Genomic DNA, 26151 nt, shown 5'->3' with positions numbered 1-26151 from the left:
CACTTACATATTAAGGTAATAGGTAATGTTATTCACAACATCAAAAGAGTATCATAGTTGAATTGTTGGATTACTAAAGTTAATTTACGGTTGATCGGATCAATCCCTACAATTTTCTAGATCAATTTTTTTTTGTTCTTTGTTTTTTATTTTTAAAAAATTAATTGATATTCACTAATCGAGTTTTGTCAGGTTAAAATCTTATCTAACTCAACTCAAAACCCGACTCGAATTATGCTTCAAACCTCGAGTTTCTATATGAACCCATCAAACCAAACTAAATTCACCAGCTATGCTCTTGCTCTTGATAGGTCAAAAGGTCGGTTGCCCATGAGATATTGGGTGGATGCAAGGAACAGGCAAATTAACCGACCAATTTGACATCTACATTTGCTTAATAATTTCTAGTACACTTCTCAAGTTTCTTAAGTACTTGCTCCATTTATAAGACAGCCTGTGTATATTTATTCTTCATTCTATCTTAATTAGAGCACAACATGTGGTTGACACTATAATGTTTTTGAATATTTTAATCAAAAAATATATATAAATATATAAGTATGTATGTATGTAAATTTATTTATTTATTTTTTAAATAAACCCAGCATTGTTTCTTAGGAAGGGGGGAAGCAATCAAGCTATTGTAGCATGTTCGAAGACCGGCACTGGGCTCTCTCTCTCTCTCTCTCTCTAACACTTTTTTTCATTGCCTTAGATCGCATTCTATTATATATTCTTTACGATTTGTGTACGTGTGAAGACAATGAGTTGCTTGAAGCCAAATGGGCTTTTGCTAGCATAGTCTATAAAAATGGTGACATCCATTCTTAATTAGGGTAATATTTAATTTGATATTCCTTGTTCCATTCATAATAATTTTGCCAGTGAAGGTTAGTTTCTTGGGATGAAAAACACATAAACAAAAAAAAAAAAATGTGTTTGATTAGAAAAATAAAAATATTAATATAAAACAAATCTATTTATAGAACAACTTTAGAGTGAATTTTTGTTATTTCAAAATATAAAGAATAATGGAACATATCCCTTTTATTTCAATTGTTCAAATGATATCTTATTTTTACACAAAATTGCTAGTTTTTTTAATCTAACTTTTTTAAAAAAGTTTATATGTTCTTCTAAATACATCAAATCATATACAATGTATGTCATTAAAATTATTTAGAAAAAAAAAACTTCATGTCAATTGATGTACAAACATGTATAAAATATCCTAATAAAGAACAAAAACAATAATAATAAACATTGAAGTGTGTGTTGGGTGAGAAAGGAGGAAAAGGGCTTAACAAGCTTTGATAGATTTGAGGAAAGTGAGATGTAAAGAGAGATATGTGGTGCTTCTATGATTAGGCAATCTTTTGTCTAATCTAACATGTTGGTTCGAGTAGGTGCAGAAAGATGGCTAGCTACATACAACTTAGGATAGTGATATGATACTGCTTTTATCAGTAAGCAATCTTCTTGTCCTGAGCTCCTAGTTTTACCTGGTAAGAACCAAGACAAGACCTCCTCTATCTATAGTGAAAGTGATTTGCATGCAATATATATATACTTAATTATCATGCTAGAAAGGGGACCCTACTACAGAGCTAGGCAAGAAATCCCGGAGTGGTGCTGTCCACTACCCATGTTATGTGCCCTAAAATGCTAAACATCATGCTCAGGAGCCTTCTAGCTCCTCTTGTTCAGTTGGGTCTTCAATGGTGTGCTTGAGTGGCATGAAGATACTATATATCTCACGACTCCTTCATGAATCACTGGTAGAATTTAAATCCATGACCAATATATATTATCATTGATTTAAATTCTAAATTAAATTTTATTTTGAATTACTTTTTATATAGATCTTGTTAAGTTCAACTAAGTCGAAACTAATGATTTTTTTTTTTAAAATATCATTTTAGATTAAAAAAATAAATCTAAGTTGATATCCCGACTTAAATACATGAACATTAGAAAGGATCAATTCCAAACTATAGTTTTAAAAATTCCATCACTCTAAAAACTAATACCTATGTCACCTCAAATATTAATCTTCATGGAAAACACACACTAAATACATATAAACGTGAGAGAATCAAGCGTTGTTACTTGTTGGATACGAAAAATAGTCCTTTGGAAACCATAAAAAAAAAAAAAAAACTATGAATCAACCCTTCAATGGCGCGAAGGGGTTCTTGGGAGATCTTATATTGACACGAAATGTCACTAGCCATAGCTACAAACACCAGATGACAAGAAGACAACGTCGAGAAAAGCCATATCAAATCAACATGCCCTACAAAGAATGAAGTGCAAATGTAGGATTCATGGGAAAGGCCTTTTTTCCTTTGTCATGGAGTTGTCAAAATGACAAAATCACAATCTTAGGTGGTATGGTGCTTCCAGGGTTTGGGGGATCGATTGGCATCAAGTACTTGTAATTTCATTTAGAAAGTGCCCCGCATCTTCTGTTTTTTTTTTTATTTTAATAGTAGAAAAGATATCCACGATGCATTTTTTTTTTAAATTTAAAATTATTATCACTACCTCAATATCTAAAAATATTAAAAAATAATGAAAAAAATTCAAGCCAAACCTAGTAAATATGTTGAATCCATGATTCAAGACTAGATATCAGGATAACTTAATAGAAAAATAAATAAATAAACAAAGAATACTAATTTTCAAAAAAATAATTAAAAAACCAAATTTCTTCAAGTATTGTGTCAAATTAAATGCCAAAGATGCAATCAATAAATTTAATTTAATATAAAACTATAATAGGGCCAATAATTTTTTTTATCATAGAAAAGATATCAAGACGATGCGAACCTTGTAAATCCGGGTTAAACTCTCAAACCCGCAATTCATTAAATTCTTGATCCAAGCTCAATCCAAGAACTCAATACCTAAAAAATTAAATGTTGGAGGATGAAATCAATTTAAAAACAATCCCTACAATTTAATTTCTTCAATATTATTCCTCATTAGAAAAAGCTTCAATCTTATCTCTAATTGCCATTAAATACTTAACAAAAACCTAATGAAGTCTGGATTTCTTACTCTCTCTCTTTTCTTTTTTCTATTTTCATGCTTTCTCTCTTCTTTCTTTCCGGATTTCTATATGTATCATAATGTCTCATAAAAATTCTTCACAATTAAAAAACATAAAACATAAAAATTAGGTTCTTATTTTGTAATAAATTTTCATTATCCATTTAACATTTAAAACGTATACCTTTTTTTTTTTGTCAAATATAAGATCAGCATCAAAAAGTTTTAAACTATAAGGATAAGATCAAAATATCACTCAATCTATAGGAGACAAAACATGGTTTCATTTATTTTTTAAACCCAGCCTGAATTCTAGGGTTTATAAAAAATTTTAACATATGTATAAAAATTTTGCATAAGCAAGCAGTTTGTATACTATTATTGAGAGATTCTGGTGGAGAGTTTGCTGTCCACGATTATTAAAAGAGTGTTTACTACTTACTACAAGGAAGCATTTGGCCCAACATCCACATACAAACACACCTGTTGGCTGCTGATGAGTTGAGTGTTTTTGTGCCTCCTCGTGATCACTATTTCCTTAATTTTTAATTTTATTTTTTTATTTACTCCACCGAAAAAATTAAAGGCTCCAATCCCAAATGATGAATGTGAGCAAAAAGAATAGTCTTTGTTTGGACTTGCACAATAGTCCAAGCAGATGTCTACTGGGGTTTTAGCACACCCATTTGAAATTGGCCACGTACTGCACAAGATTTTGAGACCCAACATGAATCTTGTCAGAACTCACAAAACCCTTGATGATTTCCATGCAATTATCTACAATATTTTCGAGTTTTCTTTTTATTAAATGATTAGTGATTTTTATTCCTCATTGCATTCTTCCTTTAATTAGGTAAACAATGCATTTTAGGCTTTAGCTATATATTGTTATATATTTGCCAATAAGTGATGTAGAATATCTAGTAATAATGCATAATACTTATCCATTCACCAACTAATTATAAATCAACTCATGTTACAAATAAAAAAATCATAAACCATTCACGAATAGATATAATGACAATCATACTAAAAGTGTTTATTTTTGTGGTACAATTTGCTTTTTAAATTCTTTTTAAATTGTTTTTTATGAAAAATATTAAATTGATGCGTTTTAGGTATTTTTTAATGATTTTGATGTGTTCCTATTAAAAATATATATATTTTTTAAAATATTTTTGATACATTATTAATTGAAAAGTTATTTTATAAAAGTACCGTCCATCACATTACTAAATATACACTAAATTGGTTACATAAGATTTAAACTATGCATCTTTATCTATTTTAATCTCTTATGAATTTCGTGTAATAGTTTTTTTTTTAACAAAAACTAATATATAAAGTTTTAGTTTTTCAATGTTGTGTTTAGTTAGTATTTTATTATAAAAAAGACAAAAACATGTTTGGTTGCATAGATAAAGGTTGAGATATATATAAAAATAAATCTATCTTTCAAATAATTTTATAATAAATTTATATCATTTCAAATACAGAAAGGACAATAAGACATGTTCCATCTATATCAACTGTTTGTGATTTTTTAATTTTAAAAAATAACCAAATGCTCTTAAAAGTAATTCCTAAAGTGGAATAAGGAATTATGATATGCAGAATGCATGAGTGTAAACGAATTTCCATATGATAATTTTTATGAAAACTTAAGCTGTTATAATTAATATTAATTGTGCGTTGGGATCTTAATTAATTTGCAAAGCCATGTTACCAATTATTAATATCTTAAACAGTCAACTAAGGGTACGTAACATGATGCCGACCATGAGAAGAAAAATCAAGAGAACATGTGCTTTCCTCCTCTACCCTAAAAATAAAAATAAAAATAAAATTATGACATGTGATAAAATTAAGCACACAACTCTTGATTGATTATGCAAATGTTTATTTGTTTGTCTGTGATCACGCATGAAAACCAAATTTATGAAGATAATTATTGTTAATGATTATATATATATATAAGAGTTGTATATTGCGGGTTTATTTTTATTGTCGTAATTAGTTATATTTTTTTTTTAAAATTCCATATTAGGTAATATATAAAAATTTAAAATTCATTAACGATTTAACACACATAAATCCTTAGAAAACCAAGTTTTAACCACTTGAATAGGTTAGCTTACACCATTTTTTTAATATATAAAACCCAACAAAAAAAGGCCAAAGAGATGCCAAAATGAACTTAGGAAAAACATCACAAATCCTTAATTACATGATTTTTTTAAAATAAATCTTCAACGTTGGCAAGTATATATATGAACCAATCACATTGCTTTATTTCTGTGGTTAATTTTCTGTAGTCATCAATACCATTATTTATTAATTTAAACAAAACCCTTAAGAATTAATTAAATAATTATTGCCATCTTTGGTAAACCTAGTGAAAGGGACTGAATCACACTTACCAAAATTTTTTAGCAGTTAACTAATCCGTGTATTGAGGATGCTGTCTCACCCAATCATCTTTCTCTTCCATGTAATTATTTTTTTCTTAAAAGTGATTAATTAATTAAGCTATCAGTGTGACTCTCTCTTCCACCAAAGGTTCTTATGGCCAGTAAAGGGTTTTGTTTAATTTATTCCTTCAAAAAGGGGTTTAATTATTAAATAATTAGGAAGTTGGCTAGCTAGCAACTTGATTAAAATATTGTTAAGCAAAGTGGTTTCACTTAATTCTATTTATTAATTTATTTGGAAATTTTTAATTAACCTTATATGCTATGGTAACTACGAATACGCAAGCTGTTGACATTCATTAGTAAAATCAAAGTACAATATAATGAGTCACTAATTTTTAACTAAATTTTTATAAATTAAAAAGGACAATATGGTCTCGTAAATGTACTTAATCTAAAGCATTTGAGTTTTATTAATAACTAAACTCAAGATAATATGAGCTTAGAAAATATGTCAGATCCAAGATAATATAGGTCTAGCAAACGTGTAAGACTTAAGACACTTGAGTTTGAAAATCTACTAAACTCAAGGTAATATAGATCTGACAAATATGTCAAACCCAAGATATTTGGATTTGACAATCATCCAAATCCAAGACAATATGAGTCTGATGAAAGTGTGAAACCCAAAGCACTTGTATTTAAAGACTATCGGGTTCTACAACCATGTGTCGAACTATAGATGATCTCCTAGATTAAAAGTATTTTAGGTATGATAAACCATCATGCCTCTTCATCTAGAATAATTATACGAGTCATTCATATTTAAGATAATGATTCCCTTACACTTATAGGTGTACAAAAGATCTCTTAAAAGACTTACTATACTTATTATCTCATTAATGATATATATGTAATGGATATTTATCTCTTATTAATGCTACCGAAAGCAAATGACTTTTTAATTTTTAATTTTTTTTTTGAAAATGACAAGGTTCAAGGAATACACCTGGCCATGACCAAAACCTTGAACCGAGCTGATTTCAATAACTTTGTTTTTTATGTTTCTTTTTATTTATTAAAAAACCTTCTTTTTTAATAGACACTCTTACATTTTTTGTTATAATAATCAGGAAAAATGCAACTTGGTGTGTGGTCTATATATATATATATATTGATGAACAAGTATTCCTACGGTTATATAGGAATTAAAGGAGCCAGTGATGGCATGCTAACATGCCATGGTCATGGTATATAAACACTTGCCATGGGGTCGTGATTCATATGCACCTATGTGATATAATTTTTTTTATATTATTACCTAACGTTTGCATTTGGTAATTAAATCATTTCCCCCAACTCATTAAATATATGATCTTTGCATTACAATTAGTACATTTATGAAAAAATTATTTTTTGAAACCTGATTTTGAACACCAAGTTAGAATTAAGAAAGAAACATACCTAACAGAAGTAAAATGTAAAATGTGCCAAGGCTCCTTAAAGATTAATCCTTGTATTAAACGAACTTAGGTTTCTGTCCAAATTGGAGTTAATATTAAACGCACCTCGCATGTAAACTCTCATTACATATATAGCCCTAAACACACGTGTTTCTCTTGTGATTTTTATATCACATGCTAATCACTTGATAAATACTAATCCTAACTTGATGGAAAAGTAACATAACCTAACAGGAGGACTAATTATTACTCTTAATCTTCTTCAAGGACAATATACTTTTAATAAAATGAATATATATAACTATTTACGCTTTGATCAATAGTTTAATAGCTATGACATATTTTATTTTCTCTGCCTTTATCGACAAAGGAGGATCAATTAATGAGGAATTGCGATGGAGGCTAGCCAGGTCCAAATGCCGAAGGAAGAGACGAGGATGTGGCTTAGTTGTTATGGTTGCATAAACTATATATATAGGCATTGCCTTTTTATAGACTAAACCAACTTATCACCATATCCTCCCAACTAATCGAATTTAATGTGCTGTTGTTCATATAAATTAATATTCAAACTTTCTTTTAAGTTAATGTATATTCTAGTGTTCCTTTCACTCGGGCACTACAATGCCGTATCCAGCTAATTATGTGTTTGAGAGTATGATAATAGTTGTTTTTTTTTAAAAAATTTGTTTAAAAATACATTAAAATAATATTTTTTTTAATTTTTTAAAAATTATTTTTGACAACAATATATCAAAACGATCTGAAAATATAAAAAAATCAAATTTAAATAATTTTTTTTAAATTTTGATGAAACATGGTTTAAATCAAATTCCTAAACATGGTCTAATTGTATTCAATGTGCTCCCTTACTTATATCATTACCACAAAATTTTTAAAAATAAAATAATAAAATTGTTCACGGAGGAATATTTTGTAGGTGTTTTCTAATTTTCTGATAATATAAATCGGTCGGACTTCTTTACGTATTTCCCCATATAAATGTATACTTATTACTTAGGAAATAACATGCTCAAGGCTTGTAAGAAAAGAGGAATAACATAAATCAACCACCCCCGTCAACATGGGATATGTGAAAATAAAAAGATCCATTATGAAAATACATCATCATTAGGTTGTAAAAGAGACGAAAAAGAAAAGACTACAAGTTCTGAAATCTCGAGTTCAAATCTTTTTTTTTTTAAGAAAAAACAAAATAAAAAAATATTTTTTTACACATATTATGTAAGTGTTGTAACGAGAGGTTATACTACTGATTTGTTTTTATTTAACTATAAATATATATTTGAATCAATTTACTTCAGTTTTATTCAGTCATGTCATACCATCGAACACAAAAATTTTAGCATTGAAGAGAACATAATCTTAAGCATGACCCAAATTTAAATGTATTAGCTAAACTGATCTATGTTTAAAACTTAATTAATCTTAATCAAGACTTTTCACCTGCTTTCCTACACCAATTACAGTGTAAATTCTCAACACACAAATTAAAACTCCCATCTTGCTGCCTCATCCATTGTTTTAAAACCCTAATCGTTCGGACTCACTTGTCAAGTTAATTCAAAACATGAGGTTTAGATTGAAAATAAAAATTGAAAAAGAGAAAATCTCGCCTCACTAACATGTTGACTTTTTTTATTGATTTTTTTGTCAAAATAATTTTGTTTTATTATTATTTTTAATTTTTTTTGGGATCGATCTTCCCAACTCGTGATCGAGACCTTACTCTAAGTTAATTCCGTATCGGGTTTTAAAACTATGACTCATCATCCCAACATATCTCCTAGGTAGCATTTAGTTACTGCATTGGAACATAAATATGTTTAGTTGATGAGACAAAGATAGAGACCTAAAAATAAATTTATCTCTAAATTTCTGTACTTTCAAAACATGAGGTACAAAGAAGATATGTTTTCAAAGACAATATTTTTTATTCTTAAAATATCCTTGTAAAAAACTCTTAATTTTAAAATTGTCCAATTAAGACATGTAAAGATAAAAATGATTATTATCACAGTTTTTAAACACAACTTGGGGATCGATTCAGGGCAAAGCTTGGGTCACTGGTCGATGCTTGAGTCATGGGTCGGGTTGACCCAGGTCAACATAAGAATAAAAATGGTTATTATCATAATTTGAAACCCGATTTGGGAGTCGACTCGGGGCAAAGCCCGAGTCATGAGTGTGGTTGACCATTGACCCTTGTCAACATAATAATAAAAATAGTTATTATCATAGTTTTAAAATTGATTTAGGGGTCGACTCAAGGTAAGACTCGAGTCATGTGTCGGGAGGGTCAATTCGGATTGAGTCGGGTCATCATAAAATAAAAGTGGTTATTATCAAAGTTTCAAAACTTGATTCAAAGGTCAACCAGAGGCAAGACCCGGATCACGGATCAAGAAGATCAATTTGGGTTGACCCGGGTCAATATAATAATAAAAGTTGTTATTATCATATTCTTAAACCTGACTTGGAGGTTAACTAGGGCACGACCTAGATCACGAGTTGAGAGGGTTAGCACAGGTTGACCCGAGTCAACACATGGATAAAAATGATTATTATTATAATTTTAAAACTCGACTCGAGAGTCAACCCTATGCAAGGTTCAAGTCACTGGTAGGGAGGGTCAATCCGATTGACCCAAATAAAAATAAAAATAATCAAAGCGACCTTGTTTTAACCAATTTTTTTTTTCCAAAAAAGTCAATGATTTTTTTGTCCGGGTTTTATCCTGGCTTGGCTTGGGTTTTTGATTGGGTTAAGTCGAGTCAATCATTCATCTTTTTCTTAAACCCGAACCAGTTCAGGTCCCGGGTCAACCAATCAAGTCAGTCTTGATTTTATAACTATGGTTATTATAATATTATTAATTTCAATACTTAATATAAACTAAATTAAAAAAAATATCTAATTATTTTTTAAAATCTATAAGTTTGAAAACAATATATATTAAGAATAAAATAATTTTTTTATATTTTATTTTATTTTATTCACCGTAACTAAACAAAATAAAAAAATAATTATTTTATCTTATACATCACTACAAAATACAATTATATCTCTCTATCGTTTTTTATCTCCATCTATTCTGTGTATAACCATTAATCAAACACTTCCCTAAAAATAATAAAAGGCGGGCAAATCAGGAGAACTCCCTTCCCATTTAAAAAATACTAAAAAAAAAACCTCTCTTTCTCTGTAGTAAAAGCATGAAGACAGAGAAAACACAAGTATAAGAGACCAAAGTGGTGATTTCCAATCTTTTTTTTTGGTTGCAGAGAAGAGACTATGAATGTCACTTTAAAAACACAGAAAGAGAGAAAAAGATTTATAGAATATTATATAAATTAAAAAGAGTGAAATTCTAATACTTTTGACCTCCAAATGCACATGGCTTCTTGGTGTTAGTAGCTAGCTGCCTAGCTATAGTATTAGTATTATACCTTCTGTTCTCTCACGTTTTGTTTTTGTTTTTTGCCTTTCACATGCCCTCCTTGCTCTCTCTCTCCCCCTCTCTCTGTTAGTGGCTAATTATCCATTGAAAAGAATTGACTCAGTAGTTAAAACCAGGATCCAGATTCCTCATCATTAGATCTACAGTGAAAAAGTTTTCCCCCCTTAAAGTTTCATTTTCTTGTCTGCCCATGTTACTTTCTTGATCTTCTTTGCTTCTTGGTTGCATGAGCTTTGATTCAATCACCATTCACCAAGGTTAGTTGTTTCTTTGTGTTTCTTGAATTCAATGTTTTGGGTTTGAGTGGAAGTGTTTCTTGAATTGTTTTGTTTGATGGATCCTTTGCTTTGTACGTGAAAAGTTTTTGACAATGGCATGAGTTTGCGCTTCCTGTCCTTCAATGTTGTTTGAGGTGGAAAATGATGCAGCACAAGAAGCCCTTTATGTTCTTATAAATGAGAAAATGTAGACCAAATTCTTTTGCTTTGGTTAACTGATTTAACTCAAAGAATCCCCCTTTCTCTGTAGAAATTTTTGTTGCCATTTGGTCTTGTATAGGCTGTTCTGGCTTTTGTGTGTCAGCTTTTCAGTTCTATACTTTGTTTGGTTTCCTGGAAAGTGGTATTCTTCTCTCTTATTCCTTGCATAATTCAGCAAATTAAGCGATTATCAGAAGTTGTTGAAAAAATTCTGAATTGGGCCATACTATTTGCATTTTTTGATTATTTTTACTTTAATTTTAATAATTTGTTTTCTTTAATTTCAAGTTTGTTGTGAATGTCAAAGTGAAATAGCCTAAGTGCTGTTTCAAGTCTTGAATCAATTGGTTCAATATTTATCAGAGAATTTTGTTTAATAGATAAAACTACTATAGCCAATCAACTCTGCTTTTATTGTATAGCAATCCAATTTTGCTGTTATTTGTTGCTCTTGCTGCTGCTTCTGCTCCCTTATGTTCAAGATTTTGATGCATGATATGCTTGTAAATGTATATGTGATTCTCCATTTCTGAAGTGTAAGATGTGAGTTTTCTCCAGTAATTCATTTTTGCTCTGTTGGTTCCAATAGGAATTCACAATTTTCCTGTCAAAATAAAGTGCATCAGATTTCATGGTTTTGGATTTTCTACCACTGCCGTTTGAAGATTTTCTTATGCAAGTAACGGGTTTAAGAAGGTTGAAGTTTTTCATTGTTTCTGGTGAGTAGAGTGGCGCGAGTACAGTGGTTCAGTAGCCTTTGAATGATGGACGCATAAATTTGATGTAATTAGTTTAATGGTCTGCGAAATGGAGAATGATCAAATGGAGGACATGGACATTGAAGCCCTCTCTTCAATGTGGCCTGAAGATATTGATAGCTCAAAGCCATATGTAGAGAAGCCGGTAGGGGATCAAGACATGTTAGAGGAGGTTACCATAGTTGAGGGGCCAACTATAGTTGATTTCCATCATCTTGTCGAGCTGACGAATTACACTGATAGGGGCTCTTCTCAGTTGGCACATCTTGTACAACACTGGGAGTATAAACAGGCAAATGCAGTCCGCCTTCTCAGAGAAGAGCTTGACATCTTAAACAAACAAAGAGAGGAAGTTGAGCTCAAGAAATTGGAGATATTGGAGGATTTTCGGTTTGAGGAAGAAAGATACAGTGGTGATAAACGACAGATTTCTATTTTGGATGAAATATTTGATATATATCAAGATATTCCTCGGAGAAAAAGTGATATCATTGTTCAAAGCAAGAGAGTAGACATAGATGCCGAATTCGACACTGTCGCATACTGGAAACAGCGAGTAGTGCATTTAGAGAAATTGTTGGAGGCCAGTGTACACAGAGAGGAGTTACTGACAGAGAAGTTACAAGAAAGCATACAGAACTTGGAAAAGCAATCCTCCCCAGTTGAAGAGTTGACACAGATTCTGAAAAGGGCTGATAATTTCTTACATTTTGTACTTCAAAATGCTCCTGTTGTTATAGGCCATCAGGTATTATGAGTAAAGCAGACATAATCCTATTCTTTCTGCCTGCCTGCGCCCAATTTCTAGCTAAAAGGTCTGATTTGTTGATTATTTCTTTCAGGATAAAGATTTAAGATATCGCTTTATCTATAATCATTTTCCGCGTTTGCAAGAGGAGGTAAGAAATTGTGATCGAGGCAGGATTTCTTTTTCATTTTCATTGTTCCTCTTCAAAGGATTGCTAGCTAGCTCGAGTCACTGAATTACCTATCTATAATTCTATATTGTCCATTCCATTTTCAGGAAATTATAGGAAAAACAGATGTCGAAATTTTTTCAGGCGCAGGAGTTAAGGAATCTCAAGATTTCAAGAAAGAAGTTTTGGATAAAGGATTGCCTGCAAAGAGGGAAATCACATTTGAGACAGAATTATTTGGTTCAAAGACATTTTTGATCTATGTGGAACCTGTTTTTAGCAAGTCCGGGGAGACAATCGGTATAAACTATATGGGAATGGATGTAACTGATCAGGTAAATCATTCTTTTTCGTGGTTATTTAGAATCTTCTTGATCTTGCAAAAGAATAGACATTTATGTTCCTGGTTGCAAAACAGGTAAGGAAAAGAGAGAAAATGGCAAGGCTTCGAGAAGAGATAGCAGTACAGAAAGCTAAGGAAACAGAACTTAACAAAACAATCCATATAACAGGTTTGTTTTTTCGTCGACAATTTCTGTGGTGGTGACTTAAGAAGTTCAATCTGACTTTGTACCTCTGTACTTTTGCAGAGGAAACAATGCGTGCAAAACAAATGCTAGCAACCATGTCTCATGAAATAAGATCACCTCTCTCTGGAGTTGTTAGCATGGCTGAGATTCTCTCCACCACAAACCTTGATCGCGAGCAAAGACAACTATTGAATGTCATGATATCTTCAGGAGATTTGGTTCTTCAACTTATAAATGACATACTCGACCTTTCCAAGGTTGAATCAGGTGTTATGAAGTTGGAGGCTACGAAATTCCGACCACGAGAGGTAGTAAAACATGTGCTGCAGACTGCTGCGGCATCATTGCAAAAGATTCTGACCTTGGAAGGACGTGTAGCCGATGATGTTCCCATTGAGGTAAAAGTTTCATAACACAGTCGATAGAATAACTTTTAAGAATAACTTTAGATGCAGCATTGCTCATGAATATTGTTTTTATATAAATTGAATCTGCAATATCAATATTTTTGTGCCATTTAGCTCTGTCTGAAGGTAACATCTGTTACGATTTTAAATTAAAATACTAATCATGCTTTAGTTTTAGGTCATTGGAGATGTTCTTAGGATCCGGCAAATCCTCACCAACTTGATAAGCAATGCAATCAAGTTTACTCATGAAGGGAAAGTAGGGATAAAACTTTATGTCGTATCGGATCCATGTTATGGAAAAGCTGAAAGAAAACATCAGAAGTCATCTGCAGATCAGTCAACCACAAATGAGCCAAAGGAAGGCAAGCCTACATCCTCGTCTCAAAGTAGCAGCGATCGAAAAAGTTTCCACAGTACAAAATACAGTGAAGGTCCATATCCTAATCATTTGCCTAGCAATGAACCTCAAACACCGGTTAAGAATGGAAACACAATGGACGGAGATAAAGGGGAGGAACCTGAAGTACCTGGAACAACAGTGTGGCTTTGCTGTGATGTTTATGACACCGGCATTGGAATCCCAGGTACATTATCAATATGCTTAACTCTATTCTAAAATCATCTGCCTAGTCGAAGAATTGAGTATTTTCTTTCCTTCTTTTTTCTGTTTATCAATACTCTAGCTGTCTATTACATTCCAAGTTAATTTCTATTGTAGAAGCACTCATTACATTTCTTTTTGATGTCAGATAATGCTTTACCTACTCTATTCAAAAAATACATGCAAGTTAGTGCGGATCATGCTCGAAAATATGGCGGGACAGGGCTAGGCCTTGCGATATGCAAACAGCTGGTGAGTTTTCTGACCACCCAAGCCATTTGTGATTTGTACTTTGTCTGTAATAAACTGAAATTTGTATTCTGAAACTTTGATACAAACATGCTTTGATAGCTTAAATTGATGGGAAACAGAACATCGTGTGAATACAGATTTTGAGACAGCCTTCTTACATTTCTATGCATTTGGATTAGGTTGAGCTGATGGGAGGCCGTCTCACTGTGTCTAGCAAAGTGAAATGTGGATCTACGTTTACGTTTGTGCTCCCGTATAAGGTATCATCAACCTGTGATTCTTCCGATGATCCTGATGATCTTTCAGAGATGGCTGATCATGATGCTCCACTAGAGGATGAAACTGCTGGCTTCTTTCAGTTCCAACCACGTACTTTGGGCTCTCTATTCTCTTCTAATGGATCCACCAGGACTCAAAAACTGTTGCCACATAGTATTGGTTTCAGTAATTCCCCTATACTCAATGGATTCTCTGAGGATTCTTGCTCATTCCCTTCTGGTAACGTTAGATTGAAAGAGACAACTTCTGTTGAGGATGCCTGTTCTATGGTTGAAGTTGCCGAGACATTATCTGAACCTGAAAGCTCATTTAGTCATAGTCCAGACCGTGACAACGAGAATGTAGTTTGTAGAAGAAAACGATGTCCAGATGAAACAAAGAGTAAAATCCCTAATGGTACTAAAAACTGCAATAATCACAAAGAAGTGTCAGGTGACCCACCAGGGTCGTGTCAGGCACAAGAGAAATCTGCCACAAGTTCTCAGTGCACTTCTAGCAGCATTCCACAAGAACCAGAATCAAAACCAAAGCCTAAGATCCTTCTAGTAGAAGATAACAAGATCAACGTAATGGTGACGAAATCAATGATGAAGCAGTTAGGCCACACCATGGATGTCGTAAATAACGGAGTTGAAGCAGTGCGTGCAGTTCAGTCCTATTCTTATGATCTCATTTTGATGGTAATTTCTAGATTCAAATAATTTCCACCACCTCCTTTTCTTTGTTCATGCTTCTTCTGATGAGTTTAGGTGTGAATGCAATTTCGATTAAGCTGAATACTTTGATTCTTAAGTTTCAGTAACCATGAATACAAATTTTGCAGGATGTCTGCATGCCTGTTATGAATGGTCTTCAAGCTACACAATTGATTCGTTCTTTCGAAGAAACTGGCAATTGGGATGCTGCTATTAAGGCTGGAATAGAGCCATGTGCACCATCTTCAGCTTCAGTACTAGATGGTCAGAGTTCAATTCATGATCACAAGCGGATTCCTATAATTGCAGTAAGCACTTCACTATCAATAACCCTTAAAATCTTGATACCCCATTTCCTCTCCTGATTCACTTGTAATCTTACTATCCTGAATATTATTAGCCACTTGTTAAATATTATTATCAATCAAAACACAGCAATGTGTCTTGGTTTCTATACTAGCCGATTTACGCCAGAACCACCGAAAGATGTCCTATTTTCTTCTGTCCGCGTACGCTAACAGATTCTGCTGGTGAATGTGCAGATGACAGCAAATGCATTATCAGAGAGTGCAGAGGAATGCTATGCAAATGGCATGGACTCATTTGTTTCAAAGCCCGTGACTTTTCAAAAAATAAAAGAGTGCTTGGAACAATATCTACCATGATTTCTGCTGTAAATTTGTGTACAAAAAATGCTAGGAAAGTTTTGTAACCAATGTAACATGTTCTTTGCAGCCATTAGTATATCTCAGTAGAAGTTGTATAGATCCATGTCATTACTTTTTCCCTTCTCCAAGATTATTTTAACATTTTTCCTCAAAGACTAGGTGATGATTTTAAAAGGAAGAAAAGAAAAGAAAACACGAGAGAATTTTATTATAATAGTCTGCTATTGTTGTCCAGACTTCAGTTACTATTTTATTCATTAAAACTTCATTACATTTATAGTAAAAACAAACAACCGCAAATCAGCAAATAAAATCTTAACCAACTAATTTGTTCCTACATACTAGCTCAACATTTATTTGATGATAACAAAATAGAAAAAAATAGGACTCCAGAAGGAGTCTTCAACACTCCTTGCTTCAGGAATTAAAAATTCCAATTTTCTGTCTTAGGAATTCGAATTTGCTTGTTGGAAGTGCCTTGGTGAACATATCTGTTAACGGATCTTCAGTTTTACAGTGAATTAACATAACCTCATCATTTTTCTACATCTCTTGTAAAAAAAATAGAGTTTCATATTAAAATATTTGGTTTTTCCATGAAACACTGGATTGTGAGAAGTTGTTATGGCTGCTTGATTACCCACTGAGATCTATGTAATTTCCTTCTAGTCCATGTAAAAATCACATAGAATCTTCTTGAGCTATAATGCTTGATTCACTACTGCTGTTGTTACTATCATTTCAGCTTCTGCAGTAGATTATGCCACAATGTCTTTGATGACTATGAGAACATTCCTAATCCTAGGCTGAAAGAAAAAACAGGACTCATGGATTCCTGAAGCAATCTTCAACACTAGGCAAATCTCTGGGTTCTTGTTAAGTTAGGACTTGTAAGAAAAGGCAAGAAGTATATCACAAATATGAAGGTACAGAAGGTAATGGCAGATGCTCCTCAGTAACACAACTCAAAGAGATAAACAGAAGGCAAGAAATATAAAGTAACTCAATTTCTGAAACCCAGTTTAATCCTACCTAAATCTTAGTAAAATAATCACACTTACATGTATTTTTAATACAGTAATTCCATTTCTTTACAATGCTAATGACTACTGGTGTCAGAAGTGTCAAATGATAACCTACAAGTCAATTATTTTCATGGTCTATTTCCAAAGCTGCCGGTCTCTCCTGATTTCGGTTGGTAAGCTGATCGATATCTATTGCTACCTCGTGAGGTGGTTCCCTATTTGGACTAGAATCATAGCTTGCAGAAGATCGATTGGCTGGATATTCCGTGTCGACTGAATAGGCTGATGGGCTTGGCGCACACATAGTAGGCAGACTGATGCCATTTCTATCATTCAGATCACTTTGTCTGAAAGTACTGGATGTCGAGTCCCTTTGAATGAAAATTCTAAAGAAGTTTTCAATTCTACTCCATATTGAAGCTGTGGAATCAGAGGACCTCAAGACGTTTCTTTCTCGGTAAACAAACATGACTACGAAGATAATGAGAGCTAACAATGCAGCTAGTCCTGCAATTAAAAATAACCCCCAGAAACTCTTCAGACTAAGGCTATTAGATGAAATTGAGGAGCTGGATTCTGGACAAGTGCTTTTTTTGCCAAACCATGCACCCTCTATTTGCTTCATTTCATCTCCCTCGGTCACATTTAAAATTGCCCTCGATATATCAGGCACTAGAGGAGAACCTTTAGGGAAGACCTGAAGTTACAAAAAGAAAGGATACATGAGAAACTATGCACTTATTAGCCACAGAGTAAATGGAAATAACAAGATAGGAAAGTGAGCTTACAAAGCCAAAACCGCCGGTTTTAAATTTAGGATCAATCATGGTATATTTGGAGCAATATCTTGACAGAATGAGCTTTATATATGCAAGTTCGTCGAAAGCAGCAGCAATACCACCATTTCCACTTCCTTTGGAGAAAAGATGGTGGCATTCTTCTGGAGAACTATACACCATGAGCTTGGACTTGTCGAACCCCAAGTCTAACAAGATGCCTAGAATAAAAGAACCCTTCTGGTAGCCCACATACTCCCCTTTCTTAATGAGCTCACGCACATCAGTAACTGTAGGCTTCAGCTGCTCGACGGTAAGTAGGCTTGTTAAACTGGCGGTGTAACTCTGCGTGAGGATCAACACAACGAAACACCAGATGATTATCACCGCCCTAGACAAGTTGCTAACCACTCTCTCCCCTGTAAATATAAACATAAAGTCAATTTGGTGTTTATATATATGGAGTCCTAGTACAACAGTAGAGGTAAAATTCACAAGGGAAGGGAGATTACGTTGTGCAAAAACCATAGTTGAGAAGGAAAACCAGAAACTAGTGCCAGCTTGATCTGAAGCTGACCCTCGAAAATCTTCATTTATTCTGTGCTCAAGAACCCAGACCACAAATCCAATGAAAACAAAGAACAGAAAACTGCTCACCCAAAGGTCCCATGTCAAAGGTTTCATGAAGACCCATGCATTTTTTCTGTTGTTGTCTGCAATCGGAACAATCATGGAGACACCACTTTCTGTGAAAGGCAAGGTATAGTCGATGTACAAAGACCTGTTGTAGACAATAGTTATGTCTCCAACCACGGCATCATAATTCTGTTGGCAATAAACAAAATACATCAATGTGAATGATATTCAATGTGATATAGTTACAAGAACAGAAAAGGAGAGAGCAAGTCTTACCTTCAAGTACACTTGATAGGCCAGATCGTTGTAAGTTCCAGCAGGTTCGCCATCAGGCTTGGCAAAGGGGATGTACTCATAAGGCAAAGCATAAGGCAATGCTTTGACTACAGCATCAAAGACATCTATGCAGAATCCGGTGAATGTTGCGGTGTTCGAACCAGGATCTTTTGTTACTGCTACAAACTCACTGAAGCCAGACTTCACAGGCACTCCTATTTTCAACTTCTTCTCATTTGTGGGAATCTCCCAACCCTTGGGAACCACAGTTGTATCCCCAGGAAAAATTACAGTGGAAAGTCTGGAAGTAGAAGTTGAATTCATACGTTTATTTATTCTCGGATTCAGTGTTTTCACAAGTCCTTCTGTTGGTGTCCAAAATCCAATCCGTCTTCCTCCATTTCCGTTCACATTAATTATCTGAAAAGCTGGTGATTGCAACTGCCCATCAACAAAAAAGTAATCTCCTGTGAGGCCTTTGAAACTAGTGGTCGATAAAGCTCGAAGAATGTTTGGACCATTTAAAGAGATGCTAAGAGTTGCAAGATCTGTTGATGAATTTCTAGAAACATTTGCCTTTTGGAAGCCAAAATTTGTAGTGCCGGCTTTCTCAACTGCCAAGGCCAATGCTGTAGCAGCATCATAGGCCAGTAGTCCATAAATGTTCAACTCAGCATCAAATTTATTTGGATTATCTCGTAGGAATTGCCTTTTCCACCGAGCTCGAAAATATTCAAGCTGTTTTGTTCTTGGAACATAAGGTTTAATACCCAATACTCCTTGGATAGTATCGGTGACAGAATGATTCGGTGAACTCAAGAAATCAACACTCAGACCGTCTGTCATGATCCAAACATAGCCTCCACTCATCATTCCAATCTCTTTTGCTTTGGTGAAAAGCCGAGTGCCTAGAGAGCGATACATATGCACAATGAAAACTCTAGTTTGCATTGTCATCAACTTATAAAGCTCCTCAACAATTTGATCATCAGTGGCCGATGGAGAAATGACACTCCGGTAGGGCACACGAGCATCAACTTCTTGCAGAGCATCAGTTAAATAAGGTATGATTCCTTCTCCATATTCGTTGTCAATGTAGATGGGCACCGCTTCTCTCCATCCAAAGGCTTGAACTATAGCACTTATGGCATTCACTTGAGCTGAATCATTTTGTGTTGCTCGCAAGAAATATGAACTCCTGATGGAAGTAAGAGAAGGACTTGTTGCAGAAAAAGATATAATTGGCACCTGAGCTTTTTCTCCAAGGTCAATAACAAAATTGGCTTGCATTGATGTTGTTGGCCCTAAGATTGCTTGCACTTCCATATTTTTTATCAAGTCCAGGGCTGCATTTCGAAAGGAGATTAGAAAAATTAAAGACTTCTGCAGCAGAGAACGATCAAGCAAAGGATCACAGTTTCTTATAGGATGATCATTCTGCAGTCACGTTTTATGATCTGTGAGCTCCTCTCTTTTAATTGCTCTACACCTTATATTGGATTTGGTTAGTGTTCTAGTACGACTTATACATAAAATAAACGTGTGTCTTGAATAATTTTATAATGAATTTTTATCATTTTAAAATAAAAAAAACAAAAAAAAAATTTTAAATTATTAAATAAAATTCTAAAATAAAATTTTAAAATAGACAGAAGAAAAAATAAGATTCAAACTCGTGTTTTTTTAATTATTAAAATTTTTATATCATATTAAAAAATTATTTTAACCTAATAATTTAAATTGTTAAATAAGATTCTAAAATATAATTTATATTATTTTTTAATAAAAAATAATGTTTTTATTTCAACAAAAATAATTTATAGAATATGATTATCAAAATTGAATGATGATTCAAGTATAATGCAATGATCGGCGTCGCAGTCCTAAACAATTAAAATAGGCAGTGCCAAACTTATCATATTCATATTTTATTTTAAAAAGTACATCTCAGGCTGTTAATTACATATAAAAAGGTCGCTGATAAGACAGTGACAAGTTAAACAAATTATTCAATGACATTAATTGTAAATTATTAATAATTCAAAAGTGATTTAAAAAAAAGTTTGACCGCGCATCATAGGTTAGCATTTTAAAAATGAAATAATCAGAGATCTAATTGTTAGCTAGAGTTAAAAAAAATTCAATGTTATCTTAAGAATAAGATAACTGCGTTATTTATTGGACTGTTGGGTCTTCCATTATTAGATTTGAATTTATTATTTTTTTATAATTTTTTTTTGTTCTTTTAGGATTATGTTTTAATTTCTTGATGTTTTTAGATTTTAAGTTATTTTCTAGTAGATCTATTTACTATTTAAAGTTTATATTTTTAGTTTTTTTTTAACTCAATAAAATCTTTTATGTTTATTATGTTATTGCTATTATATTCAAGGTTGTCAATTCCGTTTCGGTAGGTGTTTTGTTTTTTCAATTGGAATGGAATGTTTCAGTTTCGGAGTGTTTCAGCGTGCCGTTTCGGGGTTGTACTGTTCATATATATATATATATATATATATATATATATATATTCAACAAACATAATTCAAATTCAAGATAAATTAATTATAAATTATGCAATACAAACACAATGCCAAACAAATATAATTTTAAAATTTAAAATATTCCTAAATAGTCAAGATTAAATAGGTTTTTAACTTAAAGTAATTCAACTTAAACAAAATATCAAAATATTATGAAAATAAAATGTTTTAATACAAATATTTTAAATATAAAGTTAGGTCAATGTTATCAAGGCTAATAAAATCTAAAACACTCCTTGTTTTGCTCAAATTCCTACAAAGTATAAACATGAAAAAAACAACATGAATATAAACCATATATATTAGTGATAAATCTAATTTTAAAAAATTAATATTATTGTTAATGAAAATAATAATAATAACTTTCAATATTATTATCAATATCATTGTTATTGAAAATAGTAATAAAAAAGAGCTTTTTATAATTGGGTGGTTTAATTAATTAAATTGAACAAGGTTTAATTTGATTCAATAACTTTTCAAGAGCGGAACAGAACATGTGGAATGAAACCGGAACGTTTCGGGCGGAATTTGGCCGAAAAATATGAAACGGACTGAGATTTAAAATGAGATGAAATTTGTTCCGTTTTGTTTTATTTTTTGAATTGGTATGAAATATTTCGGTTATTCCGGATGAAACAGAACAGAATTGACAACCTTATTATATTAGCCTAGAAGACCTCCTCCAGTATTAGGGGGGGGGCATGAAGACTTTTGTGTGATTTGACCCCCCTTATCGTTGCTAGCAGAAAGTTAGACTTTTGTGTGTTATTGCTTCATTATCACAGTAAGGCTTAGATAAAACGTGTCCTTCTTGGTCTTAATTAAGGTGTTGATTGCCGATAATTAAGCTTCCCAAGACGTTGTCATTTTGGGTTACAATGAAAGGTTGAGGAAGAAATTCCTCAATCAACACCGGTTCTTAGAATGATTATATAAACCGGTTCGAGCGTGGATGGCTTACGTAAACACGCTCAGAAAGAGAGTTTGTCTAGATATGTGCAGGTTTTTCTGAGAATACCCTTAGCTTGAAAAGAAAAATATAACAAGCATGCAACGGTATATATATTCTCATATCATGTCAATGGACCTGCATTTCTATGAACAAACTAGAGATTTGCAGGCCGAGAACCTCATCAGATAATTAATACAGAATGTAAAAATCTCTACTGTTAAAATGTTGCACGAGGAGGTTAATAATTAGCAGTAAGAAATGGTGAGCAATGATTCATAATTGGAGAAAAGAGATGAGAACCAAGAGAAGGGGCAGAGAGGGAACCTGCAGCAGCTGCACCAATAACATCTTTCTTTGAGTCCCTGGTGTTGAGGACCAGTCTAGTTTTGTAGTCACCATGAGAGGCATAGAAGTCTGAAAGGGCCATGTTGATGCAGCTCAAAGCAATATTGGCCTCCAAAGAAGCCAAGTCAAGAACCACTCCTACATTCACTGGGATTGTAGATGTTGTGTTCTGGGCCACCCCCATTTCTAAGAACAAAATCATCAAAGAAAGGAAGAAAAAGAAAGATAGAACAGGATTTAAAGAGTATTCTTTCATGATCATCTTGTTGTCCACCTATGGCTGAGCTGATTCTAGCTGGTTTTCTTGGTTTAAGCTTGGAAGGAAGGAAGTGTTATTTATAAGGTGAAACTAAAGCCTTGAAGGAGAAGAGCTTGGACCAGTTCTCGAGGAGGGGCCTAACTGTATTAGTTTGAAGAGAGGAGAAGATTAGTGATCGTAATTACTAGGAAATTGCATGATTTGATTGTTTGAATCAAACCATATTAATGAATTGGAGATGGTTACATGGACGTGGGTCCTGCAGGGGCTACAATTTTACGATAGCGATTTACATTTACATTGAAGAAGAATTGATTGAATTCTTTCAAATAGAAGGTATTAAGAGGAATTAGCTAAATTCTTCTTAATATATATATGAAGTAAATGTTAGATATGTATTTTTAATATTGTCCAAAAAAGATTTAATTTCAATTAATGTATAAACTAATTTAAAATACCTTTATCATATACAAAAAATAATAAGTCACCAAGTGTGCACCACTGTCTTATAAGATATGTATGTAAACTTGATGGAAATAAAATCAAATATGTGTTTAGTATGTATTATGATGTATAATATTTTTTAATTAAAATTATATTAAAATAATTTTTTAAATTTTTTTAACATCGATCATGATGTTAATTACAATCATATAAAAACACATAAAACTATTAATTTAACACTTTTTCATAAAAAAAAATTAAAAAATACTTTGAAAAGAATATTCTAACACAAAAACAAACACTTACCGGATGGTTACACTATTAAAACTAAATACTATATCCAAGCAGATTACTCCTATCCCTAATTTCCTTTTTTAGAAATTATGTCTCCCATTGTAAAAATAATAATAATAAAAAAAGTCCAAAGCACAAATGAGGAGTGGGTATTTTGGTCAAATATTAAAATTATTTAAGAAAGTGTTATTCCGAAAAGTTGGAAGAGTAGAATGGCAAGAGATTTGCATTTACACTGTATACCTGGACGTATTGGTCACAGATGACAAATTAATTACTTGCCCTCAAATCTGTCGGAATTCGCCTTGTTGTTCTGATCAACGATAAATATCCCTTGTCTCTCTTGGTGGTTTATTTCACCATCGTTTATCTTTGACTAAATCAAAGTATTTGTGATTAGTTATTGAATATTCAAGCTTAGATCCCCTAAACTTTTGAGGTGGCGGCGGCAAAGGGCTTCGTTCCGACATCGTCTTCTCGAGTTTGAGTTTAATAAGATATTGTTTCATCGTTTTTAGGTTTTGCTAACAGAAAGCACGGGCCGGCCTTTTCTTGCTTGTTTGAGAAATCATACAAGGATTTCCTCGACAAGCTGAAGCTAAAAAAACCAGTGTACCTTACGTAATCATTATGATAAAATATAAATCTCGCATATTTTAATCATCATAAAATATAAATCAGTTAACAGAAAGTCAAGTCTAAGACCATCACTAAACAGTGCGTGCGTAATTGTCTATTGTTTAGGACAAGGATCGAATTTGCCAATCATTTATTTTAGTTGTGGCTTTCTTCGAGGAAGCATCCTTTGTTATGTCACAGGATTTTGTTTATTTTCATGACACATCGTTATCTCGAGTAATTCAATCGCGTTTTACACTGCTGCAAGCCTTTTCCTAGCTACTACTTCTTAATTCTACTTCCAACCCCCCCAAAATAAATAAATAAACAAAATCACCATAGATTTTTCTGTAGCTTAATTAAGAGATTGAGGTGTTTCTCAACAGTTTACCCAAATGCATAACGATGACAAAAAATGAGGTCAGGATGGATTCATATATAATAAAATAATTTAGAGTCTTGAATTGAAAATAATATTATTTATGTTCGTAGATTTTTAAGAAGAAGTGGAGGCTCTCCTCCGGTTCAGATTTCTCCAACACCTAGTGCCTTGGAACACCAGGTGCCTTGGATGTTAGGTAGCCTTTATTCTTCTGACCTGGTGACCAACGTCATTGTTTTAAAATTCATATCCGCTTGATTTGGAGCCTAAATTGGTTTTGATTCAAATAAAAATAAAAATAAAAAACTCAACTTGTTAATTTTTTTAAAAATAAATTGTCAAAACATCATCATTTTAATTCTTTTTTCTTTTTAATTTTGTTTTGAGGTCGACCCTCTTGCCCCTAACTTGTCCCTTGGCCCTGGTGAACCCTGACATAGTTTAAAAATTATGACTAACACAACAAGTTTCAAGAAAAGAATCCAAATGATGGTGGTGTGTCTATATATATATATAAAACTGTTTTCTAAATCATTAATTCTTTCAATTTTAATCAAGGGTTTCATTTGGTTTGATGATGTATGCCTATCACAAGAGGACTATTTTCTTCCATTTATTGTGATTGCTAGGAGGATAAATTAATAGCTACAAAAAGAAAAATATCAACTTGGATTTTAAATTCTATTGCTTGCTTGTATACCTAATGCGTGATGCAGAAAATCAGCTTGGATTGATTAAAGTAATTGATTTACGATTAAGTCCATCAATTCCAGTTTTAGTGTTCAATGATTAAGAAATCAGTCCCGTCTATTGACTGTTAAGGAAATTTAATTTTAATTTTTATTGTAAATTTTTATAATATATATATTTTGTTTGGATGTATATTTATTTTAGAGCTTTTTGGTATAAAAATTTATTGTATGAATGTATAATTTATACATACAAGAGTTTATTTGAGAATTTATAAAATTATATTTGTACCTTCTTAAAAAAAGGAGATTCTTAAAAAAATAATTTAACTTTAAGGATTTTTATTATGAGACCTACATAAACTCTTTTGATCATGAGACATGCAGGGTATGAGGTGGTTCTTATCATGTATTTTTATTTCATCAGATATGTTAATGGAACCTTTTTGTGAGTCTCCAGTGCACAAAATGCTTCGAGGCCAACTCCAAGAGCTAACATTTTGAGAACTTGCAGAGAAGAAGAAAACAGATGAAATCTTTATATTGATGATGGACTCTATATTGGTGAAGAAAACAAATGAACTCTCGATATCAACAAATCTATGTTGCTCTTTGTTGCTGGCTATAACGCAGTATTCCATAAACATCCACGATGCTGGGAGGGAAAACTGGATCAGTTGCTGCCCTTACTGCAACTTTCACCACGACAGTAACATTGACAGGGGGAGTGAACAAGGGTCCAAAGAGGGGAAGCTGTTTAAGTGGTTTTGCATGTTGGAGAACCTGCAGTGGGATTGCCATTAATAAATTACAATGAACCTCCAAATACAGGATTAAATATGATATGAGTGAATCCTCCTCGTCGCATTTCAAGCATTTCTCCCATATAAATGATGACACGACAACAGAACACT

The 26151-nt window shown here is 32.7% G+C and overlaps 2 protein-coding genes across 5 annotated transcripts in view; one reads left to right on the top strand and one right to left on the bottom strand.

Annotated features, from left to right (window-relative positions):
• The first annotated feature begins 10332 nt into the window (after positions 1 to 10332).
• LOC7489175 (histidine kinase 5) lies at positions 10333 to 16232 on the top strand. Of its 2 annotated transcripts, none has more exons than XM_052453516.1 (11): positions 10333 to 10666; positions 11616 to 12394; positions 12489 to 12545; positions 12671 to 12898; positions 12982 to 13075; positions 13154 to 13491; positions 13679 to 14087; positions 14253 to 14356; positions 14536 to 15315; positions 15459 to 15638; positions 15873 to 16232. In XM_052453516.1, exons 2-11 carry the CDS (start codon positions 11684 to 11686, stop codon positions 15993 to 15995), a joined length of 3024 nt encoding a protein of 1007 aa, XP_052309476.1. In that variant the 5' UTR covers positions 10333 to 10666; positions 11616 to 11683; the 3' UTR covers positions 15996 to 16232. The 2 variants fall into 2 exon arrangements, with proteins under 2 accessions (XP_052309476.1, XP_024459024.2); XM_024603256.2 differs by having other exon boundaries at positions 10334 to 10666; positions 11478 to 12394.
• An 898-nt stretch (positions 16233 to 17130) lies between these two features.
• The window catches only part of LOC18100710 (glutamate receptor 2.8-like), a 59588-nt gene continuing 50567 nt past the window's right edge, over positions 17131 to 26151 (bottom strand). For 2 of the 3 annotated variants that reach the window (XM_052453498.1, XM_052453497.1), the window contains exons 2-6: positions 22531 to 22825; positions 18712 to 20057; positions 18312 to 18624; positions 17812 to 18218; positions 17131 to 17720 (exon numbers count right to left, since the gene is read on the bottom strand). In XM_052453498.1, the coding sequence (XP_052309458.1) occupies positions 17142 to 17720; positions 17812 to 18218; positions 18312 to 18624; positions 18712 to 20057; positions 22531 to 22813 (2928 nt within the window). In that variant the 5' untranslated portion in view covers positions 22814 to 22825 and the 3' untranslated portion in view covers positions 17131 to 17141. Of the gene's footprint in view, positions 17721 to 17811; positions 18219 to 18311; positions 18625 to 18711; positions 20058 to 22530; positions 22968 to 26151 lie in introns of those variants that run through there. The other variant, XM_052453496.1, reaches the window with a different exon arrangement.

This window comes from Populus trichocarpa, chromosome 6, assembly GCF_000002775.5.
Source record: "Populus trichocarpa isolate Nisqually-1 chromosome 6, P.trichocarpa_v4.1, whole genome shotgun sequence".
In the NCBI taxonomy this organism is placed as follows: domain Eukaryota; kingdom Viridiplantae; phylum Streptophyta; class Magnoliopsida; order Malpighiales; family Salicaceae; genus Populus; species Populus trichocarpa.
Note: the sequence above shows the minus strand (reverse complement) of the source record. Positions and strands in the feature narration are given on the sequence as shown.

What these genes read in the sequence shown, in the direction of transcription:
- LOC7489175 (XM_052453516.1), top strand. Translation starts at nt 11,684, where the DNA reads ATGGTCTGCGAAATGGAGAATGATCAAATGGAGGACATGGACATTGAA. An exon ending in CAAAACAATCCATATAACAG is followed by an intron (nt 13,076 to 13,153) that starts GTTTGTTTTTTC and finishes GTACTTTTGCAG; the next exon opens with AGGAAACAATGCGTGCAAAA. An exon ending in AGCGGATTCCTATAATTGCA is followed by an intron (nt 15,639 to 15,872) that starts GTAAGCACTTCA and finishes GTGAATGTGCAG; the next exon opens with ATGACAGCAAATGCATTATC.